Source organism: Calonectris borealis, chromosome 3 (assembly GCF_964195595.1).
Source record: "Calonectris borealis chromosome 3, bCalBor7.hap1.2, whole genome shotgun sequence".
Lineage (NCBI taxonomy): Eukaryota > Metazoa > Chordata > Aves > Procellariiformes > Procellariidae > Calonectris > Calonectris borealis.
Window position 1 is genome coordinate 99,939,929 of NC_134314.1, and position 13,874 is coordinate 99,953,802.

The 13,874-nt window shown below is 37.9% G+C and overlaps 1 protein-coding gene across 1 annotated transcript in view; it reads left to right on the forward strand.

The window, feature by feature from the left end:
- The window catches only part of THADA (THADA armadillo repeat containing), a 166,036-nt gene that overhangs the window by 111,594 nt on the left and 40,568 nt on the right, over positions 1 to 13,874 (forward strand). The window contains exon 30 of the mRNA XM_075146933.1: positions 4,618 to 4,703. Within this exon, the coding sequence (XP_075003034.1) occupies positions 4,618 to 4,703 (86 nt within the window). The remainder of the gene's footprint in view (positions 1 to 4,617; positions 4,704 to 13,874) is intronic.

The following is a 13,874-nucleotide window of genomic DNA, read 5'->3' on the forward strand; positions in this document are numbered from 1 at the left end:
TCCCTAAGATAGCTAACCTACACTAAGATACCTACAGCTAAACTAATTCACAAGAGAGGTGTTACGGTTTTTTTTTTTAATAGACATTGATTGGCAGGTTGCATTTGAAATTTGTTAAGTGTTCATTGAGAGTTTGAGCAAATATGCCTTGATTTTTATGTCATTAAATGTTTAGGAAATAGCATAAGTTGCTGTATATTTATAGTGCTTGTTCTGCTAATAGTTTTGCAATATCTGTTTCCTAATGAGGAAAAATATGAGCAAAATAAACTACCTTTTTGGAAAACATTGAATTTCTGTTGGGCAGGATAACCAAAACCTAATTTTATGAACATTAACACAAACAGCTTTGATTTCATAATCAGTGACTTGTATCTGTCATATTTATGTAACAAATGCAACGTATTAAAGTTACTGTTGTTGTTGATCTCTAAGTGAGGTGATGCTGTTTTGGAAAAAGAAGAATGATCCAGGAGAAAATAGTTGTCATCTTTTTAAGTTATCTGACTTAGTGTCATTGAAAATTGGCGGGTTTGAAAAGAGAATGAGAATCTGCAGAAGTTGTGCATCAAAATTCTTTGGTACTTGCTCTACATAAAGATGTGTTGGCATCCTCGTTTATAAATAGAAATCTGAGTAGTTCTAAATGGTGTCCTGTAATGAGTAGAAATGATGTTTAAGGGCCTCTGCAGACCTTAGTGGTTAGAGGAGCAAGAGGTTGTATGTTTAGTTTGTTTAAATCTTTTTCCCAGTGTTCTGACAGAATTGAGGCCAAATGTGTGAGCTTTCCATGTTCTTTGCTCCTTGAAGTTTCCCTTGGAAGAGGAGATAATTTGCTCTGTAATTCATTAATGTTGATCATCTTTAAAATAAACAGTAATACAAGAGAAACTGAATTTTAGAAGTTAAGCCATGTGTTCCTGATAGAGTTGAAACCATGTGTGTGAGCAGGGCACCAGGAGGTCTGTGACCACATATTGCTGATTTCTTCAATAAATGCCAGTTTGGTTTGCATCAGATCTACCAGCCAAAATAAGCAAACCAATGACTATCTTAAATTCAGCATGACTTAACTATAAAAGGTGAATCAAACTTTTTTAAAAAAAATATTTGCAGAGCTCCGAACTGTGAGAGTCTAGGATTGATTTCATGTTACCTAGACCTAAGCTGCAATCAGTGGTATTTAAAGGTGGTAAAGGCAGAACAGAAATCAAAGCGGTCCCAGCGCTACTGTAGGTAGCCAAAGCTAGCTGGAGCAAAATGCAGTATTGCACATGGAGCTTCTGAACCTGCCCAGTCTGATTTACGTCTACAGAGAGGGAATATCTCCTGAAGGGTACACTTCCTGATTCACCTACCAGGCAGTTCCTTGTTGAAAACAAATAGCTTATTGTTAGTCTGGTCATATAATAGTCTGTACGTGCTTAACTTGGGCCTCTTCAAAGGCATTTGAACAGGAGCCTGTGAATTTAGAAGGACTATTTAGTTCCATTAACCTTTTTCTCTTAAAAAAAAATCCCTGGACTCTAGCGGCTAACAAAAGGTTTCCTCCTGCCAGTGACTTCAACTCTTTTCTAATTTTATATTCACATATCAGCCTTTGACCTCTCTTCAGTCAGATGTGTTTGAAATCTTCTGTAGTATTGACTGTTAGTGAAATTTAACTCACTGGCTGTCTGTCAGCTGATCTTTATTTCCACCTGGACAGTCAACCTCCAAGTACAGCATCACAAAGGAGTGCTAGAACCTGTGGGATAAGCTTCTAAGTGCAGTGGAATTCCTGGAGCAGGCTGGCTATAAACTCTGTATCCGAAGAGAAACAAAAAGCAACAAGATGAACTTCTGAAAATTATGTTTTAATGCATCTGGGCATGGTATGTAGGGTGGGCATTGGGTCTTTGGTACCAGCTGATTGACTTCATAATTCTGCTGTTGTTACACTGACCTACTTGCTAATGTTGACAAAGCACCTGGATCTCTACTGACATCACTAGCTTGCTATTACTATATATGTGTGGTAGCATGAATATTGTTTTGATATCCATTTTATATTCCTGTGCGGACATACCCTTAGATGAGAGTCCTAATCATCTCTAGCTCTGTCCTGTTCAGAGTCACATACAGCTTATCATCTGGAGTGAGCATATGACGTATTTGTTTCCATTAATATCCAGGTTGGAAGGGAAATGAACTCATTTTTGGGGTTTGGACAAAAAAAGGAACGCTATTCCAGATGCCTGGAGCTCCCACCCTTGCTACTGCTGTGAATTTCTTGTTTGGAGACAGATTTCCTCAAAGCTTGTTTATGAGAACACCACTTTATTTGAGTATCTGTGTTAAAAAAGAAATACCTTGTACTCTTCCTACTCTCATTGTTGAAGTTCTGCACAAACAGGTCATCTTAAATAGTGCGCAGTGCATCATTTGAAATGTTCAGCATGTGATTTTTGGCTGTCAGGTCTGTTATGCAAATCACAGTTTGATTGTCTTCAAGACTGAGCTTTCTGCTGCAGGCTGAACAACACTGAGATTTCTTGGTTTTGGAAAACTGAATTTCCTGTTGTGTCCGTCTGGCACATACGGCTGAGAATTCACTAGCATCACCAGAGCGATGGAGCCAGCCAAGAACAAACGTTTGGCATGTTTTATGCTAGAAAAGCCTCATTTCAAAATCAAAACATGCATATGCGCATACTCAAAATGAAGTGGTAAATGCTTAAAAGCTGGACCAGAATAAAAACCCCTGCTAGTATTGCTGTTGTCACTTCTTCAGTAAAGGTTGCGTCAGCCATGTTTTTCTCAAGGCACAGTTTGTACATTGCAAATTTTCTTTCCGGTGAAATGACTGCATAATAAGTGAGTCCCATTTTTCAAGGGAGCTGAAGTGCAGTAGGCCCATTATGTTCCTCATCTTAATTGAAATCTGTCATGGCTGCTTTCGTCCGTTTTATGAGTACTTGTGAGAGACCTCTCGGTTTCTTTTTCTTCTAAGCCTTTGACTGATCTATCACGCTCTTTTCTCGTGGGTTGAGCTCCTAACCCTGTGAGTATTGGTGGTGTTTTCACACAGATTTGTGAAGAACAACTTGAGCAACAACTGGATGCCCAAGATTAAGGAGAGAGGTTTGCTCAGTTGGGACAGAAATTAAGTCTTCCTAATACATCTTTTCAAAATAGGCCATATTAAAATTGCTTTGGCTTCTTATGGTATCAGTTCTTATTGATGTGTATTTTCTCTGCAGGCAGGCTTTTAGCTCTTGTGCTTTAAGGCAAGTGGCAAGAAGCAAGCATGGAGAAGTTTTGGGAGGTTCATGACTACTTCATTAGTAAGAAAGAGTCTAAAAAGTCTGTTCATGCAAAAGAAAAAAAAATCTTTGCCAAAGAGAAATCCTGGTAGCATGTAGTCTGCTATGTGTTATGTGGATGCCTAATATTGTAGACCATAAAAGTAAGCATAAGTTATTTAGGCTTATTTTTTTAGTTATTTAGGCTTTTTTACAGAGTTTATTACTGAAGGCGAGAGTAGTGTTTCTGGTAAAAGTTGTCTTTTTTAACAGGATCATAGACTAACTCTCCATAGGCAAATACAGCTGCCAAACTTCTATGCAAGAACCTCAGACCTTTCATATTTATCTCATGATCACATATCTTGTTTGAAAACGTTTTTTTTCTTGAGTTTTAAAGATGTAACAGAGTTGAGAATGTTTGTTGGAACATTTTTTAATTAACAATTTTTTGAAAGCGTTTCAAACATCAAGATAAGCATACAAAGAAAGTGCCAGATAAAATAAAAATGAAATACTGAACAGAATTAGTCATACTTTAAGCTTGTGCTACTTGATTCTGAAAGTTTTTGTTTTAGTGCAAGTCCCATTGGACTCATCAGAATAATTTCTGTGTTTGAAGTGGATTTCCTGTTTGTTCACATATTAAGTTATATTTTAAGAAAAGTTTCCGGGCTGAAACATACAGTGATAACAATATAGAGAAAAATGAAGATGTTAACCTAATTTTACTTTTCTAATTGGAGAGTAAATGTCTATCACTTGCGACTTGAAGAGGTAGAGCAGAAAGTAGCTTGTTACCAATTTGCATTATACACACAAAATCCCCAATATTCTTGTCTGGGAGAAAAAAGAATTTTCAAAACATGCATGCCTCTGTGGTCTTCATCAGAACAGTGAGAGCGCTGTGGCCGTTAAAAAGATGTCATAGGTACCTTTCATGGGGAATTTTCTTTTATGGACTGTAACAATCAGACCTGAAGACTTATTTTTGTTAATGCGTTTAATTTACGCACATTATCTATAAACAAAACAAAGACATACTGGTTGCCAGGGCAAGCTGATTCATTCAGTAATAATGAAATGTATAAACTGCGATTTGCTGGAATGGATGGATGGATGGTGTTGCCGTTCTGCTAGGGAGACTGTCATTCAGAATGGACCAGGAAGCTTGGATAACTTGGCCTAATTATTTTGTATATGTAGTCTAATTTGATCAGTAGTTGATCTTCATTAATTAAGTAAAATAGACACACCAAGCTGGTGCGTTTCATGGCTGTTTCAGAGCATGGATGTTATAAGGATTTAATCTTTAGTAATTTGATTTTTCTAGGCCAAATCCTTGTTTGGTGACCAGAGCTGCCTATCTTGATGTCCTTGTGATGCTGAGTACTCACCTGCGGAAGTCTCAAAAGCAAGGTGAGTCAAATGTACTGCTCTGTAAATCCGATGGAATATCTGTGGGGAAATTTCTGAGCTCAGAGTCTGGAGAAACAATAATATATTACTTGTACTCATGGTATCTAGTGAATGCTGGAGTCGTTTAGCTGCTTTGTATAAAAGGGCCCTTTATTCTGCCTTCTGTAGAGCTAGTCCTGGGGATTGTTGGTGAGAAGAATGAGGTACGCCTTCATGTCAAAGCTTGAAGCGATGATCTTGCAGTATTCCTAATGCTAGAACTGTGTAACAACAAAAGAGATCCCCTCCAGTGTTCCAAAATGTTTTCCTGAGCCAAGGTTGTAAATACAAACAAAATCCAAACCCCGGAATATTGCTACTTTAACCTTTTCTGAAAGCCACAGAGATGTTCCTTCATGAGACACCTGAAAGTGTTTCAGAGAAACAGTGTTTTCTCATGTTTAGAAGTTTTGTAAGAAACAACTCTGAGAGCTTCTTTAAATTTCTTTTTTAATATTGATTCTTTATCACTCTGAAGTTTTTGAAGGACCAGTCAGAACTATCAATGGTTTTAATGATGCAGAGTGTTATTTGCAACAATGCAAAACATACTGTAAACAATAAGGAAAACAAAAGTATGGAGGCAGGGATACCCTTTCAAGTGTGACTGTGTATAGGCAACTTTCGGTCAGCTTTAATTAGCTGCCTTGTGGGCCTGTTTTGTTCATTTCTTATGAACAAGTGAGTAATAAATTACCTTGTCAGTCCAGGAAGGCAATTAAAGAATAGTTCTTTCATTTCATTAAAATTCTTAATGACTAATTTTAACACTGCATTTAAGTCATTGGAACTGTTCTTTATTTCAGATAGTCTTGTTTTGGGGGCTACTCTTGATTTGAAAACTAATTCCTTTTGCTTTTTTGCTTAGACCTTTGGTAGGAGTAGTTCCATTTTAATTCCATAATTGCTATTTGTGTGATTTCTTGTGAATGCACAGTTCAGAGAGCTGCTCAGTTTTGTGTAGCACTGGCCATACCACACACCCATGAAGAGTGATACTTGTCAGGAACATGAGTTGGTGATGAACATGTGTGAAAAGAACTTCTTCAGATAGGTTGATGCGGAGTCTAGCCCTTATAACATATAGAAAATATGTGACAGGTGGGTTCCACTATATCAGAGGAAGATGGCTAGAGTGATCTGGGGCTCTTGGAGATGGGTCAGATCTTTCATGTCCTCTGAAGAGTCTTCCTCTCTCATGGGTCCCAGATGTCAAGCTGTACTGTTCAATAAAGGAAATTAACAGATGATGTTGCACCATAGGTCTCATTCTGTTGGGTGCTGACCGCTGTTTGTGACTATGTAAGGGCTGCATGCTTTATAGGGAGGAATGAACCACTCTGTATAAAGCAGTTTCAATATAGCATGCCTGAGGGGTAAGTTTTTTTCCTGACTCCTTAATGTTCGTTTTGGGTAAGCTGTATCTACCATCAATAATTCTTATGTTACAATATATATTTACTTATTTTTGTTATTTATACAAAATAAAGCTTCTTAAATTCTGATACGCCACTGGCCTTGGTGATTGTCCTTTGCAATAAATTAAAAAGTCTAGCTGTGTATTACATCTACAAAATAAACAAAAACAACCCCCCAAAACCCCCTTTCAACCATATTTGGGCTCATCATCCTTCTTTTTCATTTGAGTACTCCTTTTTTAAAGATAGAGCCTCTTTGGAATATTAATTTTTACACTTTTTAAAATCATGATGCTCTACCTCTGTTTATTTCCTTTGTAGTATGAATCATCCCAGTGTTTCTGTATTCTCTTCATATGAAGTTTTTTTCCTCTGATTCTGATTATTCTCATCGCTCACCCTTCAGCTCTATTTTTGTATTTTCTTTTATGAAGGAATGGCCAGTATTCCAGGTGAGGGCTCCTCATTTGCTTATTTAGTGGGCATTACATTTCCTTTATCAGTCTCTTTCCTATTTCCATTATCTTTGGGTTTTTTGTTTGGTTTTTAAACTATTGCTGCACATTTGCAAAGGCTTTTACTGACTTCTCCACACTACGAAATTCCCCTCTTTTTTTTTTTTTAATGCTCCTGACTTGTGAATAGCCCTTAGAGCCTGAGGGACTGCACCATGCTGTGGCTGGATTACTGACTGTAGTGGAGTCATTTATTTTTTAAAGCTTGTTGTGGACTGTTCCAAACCTGGATGCTGTAAGGTAAAACTTCTGTAGAAGGAAAGCAATTATTTTTGCAGACTCTCTCTGCTCAGGGATAGTTCATTAGTATTGTCTTACTTAAAGTTTCATTCCTATGTAGGTTTAAAATGATATATTGTAGGCAATATCTACAGAGAGTAGAAACTTAGACTGGAAATACGGTTTTGAAAACTTGAACATACATTAGGGACAATTTTATATATCACAGGCAGAAGCCCTTCTGAAATGAAGGAGTAATATGTTTGTATTAAGTAGAACCTGAGTGTCCCATGACACGGTAAGAGAAAGACTAAACTCAGCAGTTAAAAATGAATGTTTTGAGTCTCACATTTAAATGTTCTGTACGGAGTAATTATTAACTGAAGCTTTATACTTTTCTGAGATTAAATATCTTACTCATATATGTGTATCTCTGGTTATGAGCCAATTTTTCCCTGTTTTAATCTTGATTTGTAAAGTTGTTTCAATGAATAAAGGGTGAAGGACAAATCCAAATAAAACTGTTTCTTGATGTGTTTATCTAAGAGGCCCCAGGAAGTGCTGTATATGAGTTCCAGGCCATGGGCTGAAACTGATTTTCATCAACAGAAACAGGAATGCAATGTAATGAGCCTGCAACTGGTTAAAATCAGACCACTTCTAATTGATTATGCCTGTCTAAAGGGGCTACAATTACAAAGAGATTTTCAGAGTACAACCCTGCCTAGGCCTTTCCTACATTACGATTATTTTCTGTAAGTGATTTGTTGTCTTCAATTAATAAAATCTGTCTCTTAAAGTGCAGGACAGCCCTTAGGGAATTTACTTCACAAATTGAAAACAATTCAAAATGTCGGATAAGGAAGGCAGGGAGTAATGGATACCAAAAGCATCTTGTCCCGCTAAAAATTTATTGCTGGCCAAATAATGATTATTTATCTTAAAACAAACAAATAAAAAATCCCCATCGTTATTCTGATTTGCTGGTTTGGATGGAAGTGTTGCCTGATTCCTGTCACTGACAAAATACAGTTTCCTTTGCTTCAGTTGATATGCAAAATCTAGAGCATTTTTTCCGGCTCCTGATGTGCCCGAGGGTCTTCTGATGTGCAGAGACAATACATAATGCCAAGACCTACAACATTTTTTTTTTTCAGTTACCAATTGCAGTTGGAACTCGGACAAAACTTAATCAAGACTTTTCTTTAAAAAAAAAAAAAAAGGTTAAAATATGTAAATGAAAATACTATTTTTGCCTTTACTGAGAGCAAACAAAAGTTCTTACCAGATCTAGGATTATTTGATGAGCTAATGTCTATGGTCAGAATTAATGATGATTAATAATATCCAGTGAATTTGTTCTTGCATACCTCTTTGATATATTGTCTCCACAGTAACTGTTTTTATTGACGTGGTATCACAGATGTCCAGGGCATTTCCAGTCTAATGGGTGGAACAACGCAGTCCTCTTCCAGAGGATTTTCTGGCACTTGTACACTGCTAAAAAGGAGTGAAGTTACTGCTCCAGAAGTAAACCAGCACCAAAGCGGGTGGTGTAGGAATAGAAGGAAGTTTCCGAACTTCACACTTAAAACATTACTGGAGGAATTAAATAACACTTGTTATTGAAGGGGAAAAATGCCTCAGAGTCCAGGTGGGAACATGTCCAGCATTAGCAGCATTTATAATTGTTTGTAAATTCACAAGGCTTGATCAATGGGAGTCAGGAGAGGTCTGTTAAGCTGTAGTGCTACAGATCCACGTGTGTGGCTGAAGTTACGCGCTTCTCTCTGATGCGTTCAGATGGGCTTTGCAAGAGGCAGAATGCCAGACTACAGACAGGCTGTGCTGTGATACAGTGTTTCAGTAGATAAGATTCCTCTGTTGAATATGTGACTTTTGACAGGATCTATCACAGTTATTCCTGCTTTCAGGTCTTCTCCTGGAAATTGGTGTCTGAAGCTAAACAATACGATGAGAGCATTACTGTGATCCTGCAGTGCTGGTAGCAGAGGAGCCAGTGCAGTGCATTGCAGTGAAAGCTCAGATCTGAGATGCTCTTCCTCTCTGTAACAGAGAAGGAATCCCACAAGACGAAGTGGTCACATTTTCTTTCTTGGTGGCCTTTCAGAACAGTTTTCTGATAGTAATTTATCAATTCGTGAAGGGAGAAATGGATGCAACTCGCTAAAATTTACTTGACTAATAAAAGTGCATTTTATCCAGGGTTGTGTTCAAAAAAAAGAAGGCACTTGTTGATAAAGCGTGTTGTGTCCATAAACCACATCAACATAAATGAAATGGGGTGTAGAACAGAAGTCAGAGAAAAGACGAAAGAAAAATTTGCTAATGATAATCCTTCCTAGTTGTTCTTTTATCCTGTATATATGCTGTCAGTCTCCTGGCTGGTTTGGCCCATTATTGAGCATAGTATCTTCAAAATTCAAGTTTGATGAGAAAGAGAAAACATTTAAATAGAATGTCAAGTAGGATGAATCTGTGATTTAGGAGAAGCTGCCACTTGAAGTCTAACCATGCATTTTTCCTTTCTACATTTGAGGTGGAAGAATTTATAAAAGTTCTTGAGATTAACCAAACTCCACTGTTGTTGTTGTCAGTGGGAACAGTTACTCAGTATTTACATAATTAATCCTATTCATAAATAGGTTGTTTTGATATCAAAATGCAGCAGCCCGTATTCTGCTTTCACTAATATATTCTTTCCTTGAGTTTTGCAAAAACAGACTTCCATTTTCTTGCTATCTTCCAAACAGCTAAACCTTTTGTAGATGTAGTTTACTTAAGAGTCTTAAATTCTGCTCATGAACAACAGAAACAATTGCAAAAAATACTGTGCATCGTACATCTGTGTGTAAGATCAGAAACATGGACAGTTACGTACAACTGTCTGCTGGTTTTCTCCTTTTTTATGCTCTCAAGTATGACATATATTGCAATATCATTCTCTTAGTTATATTTGTCCTTTTTAATTAGAAGTTATAAAATGTATTGGTAGAAATAGTATGCGTTATCAAACTTCTAGATGCTTTGCAATGAAAGCACAAATTGTTTTTTAAGTAAGAATCTCTTAAATGTTTTGCCTGAATGATAGGATCTGTAGGACTTTTAAACAGCATTTGAAGGCTGTGCCCACTTTTTTTCTATATTGTACTTCTTACTCTTTCTTATTTTGAAAAGAAGCTAAATGGTCACTAAAATAAGTGTTTCTGCGGGCTAACTTAAAAACTGATGATGTTTAAATGGCAAAAATTTGACAGGAATAACTAGGTTGGTTATTTTAGCCATACTTTAACTTTCTTTACCTAAATCCCTAAGAAGTTTGGCCAAACAGTTATTTTAACAAAACCACTGTCAGCTTGTTAACGCATGTTTTGGTTATTTAGTCTAATTAGCTTAAACTTAAGAAATTCCATCTGAACAAATTGAGAGCAATTTTTGTTTGTTACGTCAGAAATTGTATAAACTTTGTGTGCCGGTGTATTGACTGTGGCACTTGGTCAGTGTTGTCATTTTGACTCAAGGAAGGTAAAGATTTAAAACATAGTTATAGAATCATCTAAATGGCCTATGCCTACTGACATTAAATTAGACAAGTCAAAAGGAAGTGTAGTTGGGTACCCAATATTCTAATTCAATGCAGACAAGAGAATGAAGAAGTTGAGGGTGGGATTGTTGGAGGTCCAAGAGACAGGGAGTGACCGGGAGTTGCACAGGCAGTAAAATGCCCGAAGCAGATGGAGTGAGGGACGTACTAAGTTAAGTGGCCAAAAGACAGCGTAAAAGCGAGTGTGAGACAGAAGGACGAAGCAAATGGACCGAGGCTGAAAGGAATAGATTATGGGAGGAAGGAGGTGGAGGTGTGCAACACCAATGGGCAGTCAAGGAAATGTCGGGGGCAGAACTCGTGGCAGACGTGGGAGGAGGAAAGTAAAAGTATTTTCAGAAAGATCGCAGGGGCACAGCGAAAGGAGGAGGGTTGTGGAGGGTAGAGCATGATATTGCTGGAATGCTGTGTTGAACAGGAAATATGGAAAGGTGTTACAGGAAGTAAGGGACACTAAGGGAGAGTGGAGTTGATTGTGTTTGTTAATGTTAGCAGTTAAAATTCATGTCCCCATGTGAAGATGGAGACTGGTCATCCTTCTGAAATCTTGTTTCAGGCTCTCTTTAGATTCCAGCATATACCACTGGCTGACTTGCACTGTCTCCATGCGGTTTTATGGTTTTCTATGAATGCAAAAAAAAGTGGAAAACTCGGTGCTGTGCTAGAGGGAAGCTGTAAGAAAAATAGCTTCAGTGTCCAGATCAAATGCTTTTTTCTTTTCCTTTTTTTTTTCCTTTGAAAACTTTCCCTTATACTACACAAAATGCAATGGGATGCTTCTGTCCTCAACAATATATTATCCATGGATTCTGTTAATCTCTTGTGTTTGTAGTTTTGAATTGTATTGTGAGTATTGATGCTTAGTCTCTGATGTCGAAGATGTTGTAGATGTCTTTAAAAGAAAACATCCTGCTCAAAATGTGCCCTTTTCCTGATCATCAACAGTTATCTTAGTTCCGCATTGTAATAAAATATGCTTTTCTGTTCCCTTTGGTTTTTTTCCATTTACCAGTGACTTCACCTAATCCATTTTTAATAAAAAGGGAAAAAATGAAACAAAATACTTTTCCTTCATATTTGTCTAGGAAAATCTCTTCTTGGCACTGATTACCTTTCAGCCTTCTCTCTATTCATATGATCTCTTCTGATACCCTTGGCTAGATGGTAGTTTGTGAGTGCAAAGGATTTTAACCTCTTTTCAGTCCATAAATAATTGCAACTTCTTGCAGGTCTTGGTGAGTGATGATGAATATGCAGATTTTTGATGCTTGGACCCCCTTCCCATAACACTGTACTGCAGACACAGCAGCATTTCGTTGCTGCTTTTGTAATTTTTGTCTGACTTTGCAGAGTGTCATTAAGTTTTCTGATGTTGGTAATAATTTCTCCCCTTTTTCCTTTCTTTGTTCTTCTTTTCTGGAGCCTCTAGTAGGAAGATGGAAGATGGTATGGGTGCTCAAGGGGCTGCATGCAGGATTTGATCTCAATGTTTATCTAGAAGTGTGCAAATACTTAGATGTATCATAATCACAGATACAGAAAAAAGCCCCTCATACAATATACACTTGATGATTCGGAGAGTTGTCCAGTTGGCAGTAGCCTAGACAGCCACTGTAAAATTACCTAAATCCAACAGAAATACACAATCAGTCCTGTGCATCAGCTGCCACGGTGATGAAACAAGTTTATGAAACAAGTTTAGGTTTTAAATATGGAAGGAATTCAGATGACTTCTGTCACTTTTGAACATATTGTAGAATCTCTGAGATGAAAGATCAGCTGAACTGTCCATCAGCTGACAGCTTGCTAATCCTGAGCAGGGAAGTTTTTCTGTCCTTACTGTATGTATCTACTTATTCTGGAAACAGACTATAGAATAGTGCCTGCATGCCACTGCGGGGAAGAGCAGAAGAAAGTCAGGCAGGGCACAGGTTTTGGAGCTGGGTAAACTTTGAGGAGGTTTGTAGCTAGAGATTCATCAGGTCTGCTAATTCCATTCTGCTCCTCTTCCTTTCCTCTTTATTTTCAGATGATGAAAGGTCATTTAACTTTATATAACTGACTGTGAACATCAGTTGATCACAAATAGGATTAAAAAAACAACCCTCAAACCTAGATGATGTGACATAGATGTTGTATGCATATCTCAATGTAGTGGACATAAAGGGATTGAGGAAGACTATGGGATGTTCGTGCACTGTGTTGAGGAGAACCAAGTTGTTGTGTAAGATGTGTCCCTTCCTAGAAGAGAGCCGAAGGTCTTCCTGTCCCACAAATGAAGAAATCCTTAAGGGAAAAAAAAAATAGTCCACTTAATTCTTGGGGCTCTTTTGCATCTATCAGCATCCTGGACAAGACCGCTGCTTGCCAGGATCCTTGTTTGGTCAGCCAAAATTTGTTCTTCCCTCACAGCAGCTGGTCGTTCAAACTGTACAATGATTTTTGTTTGTAAATAGAAGTATGTATTTACTGTATCTTAACAACAGAGACAGACATTTACTTTGGGAACCAGTGTGGTTTTTTGGTTTAGTTGGATATTTTGATGTAAGCCAAAGAAAAGAGTTTACTTAAAGTTAAGCAGAAGAGAAAATGTTTACATGAAAGGCAGGAAAGATTTCTTAGTGATGAAGTTGACAGCAGGAATATTTCCACTGCATTGTAATAAGATAGGGGCTTTCTTTCCTTCTGTACATATTTGTGTGAAAAAAGAGTGTTGGAGAGCATGTGGAGCACAAGATGAATGCAGAAGGATTTGCTCTATGGTGCGCTGAGGCTAAGCCAAATATGCAGACAGTCTTATTTTGCTGACAGCCTTGCTGTTGAGACATCCAGTTTTAAAGAGACTTTCTGTAAAATAGATGAGCCACGGTGTCCAGTCTTTCACAATCACATGGGAAAAACAGAAGTCATCCAGAAGGCTTCCAAACCAGAAAAAGTATCCAATACGTACAGAAAAAGAGGATCTGTGGCAGAAGACACTTGTATTGCAGTCTCTGCAGACTAGTAGTTCTAGGAGTGAGTAGCTCTGCCATGTTTTTTATACGAAAATGATTTTCCCCTTCAAAGATGAAGACACAGAGTGAAGTTATGCTGGCCTTGCAAAATTCAAACGAAGGTTTACTGTACTGGATCTGAAGCTCGGTGCGTGGCCAGCTCCTGGAGTCAACGGAAGGGTCACCCCTCTCTCTGATGTTAGGTTGCAGGCTCTAGCAAAGTTGTCAGTGCTGACACCAGCAAAATGAAAGACACCCGCCCCCCTTCCCCTCATGTTTTATCTCTTTTTGTCCACCTAATACTGCTCTCCCTTGCCTTGCCCTAGAGCTTTGACCCTTCCATCCTGTTGGTTTTCACGTTA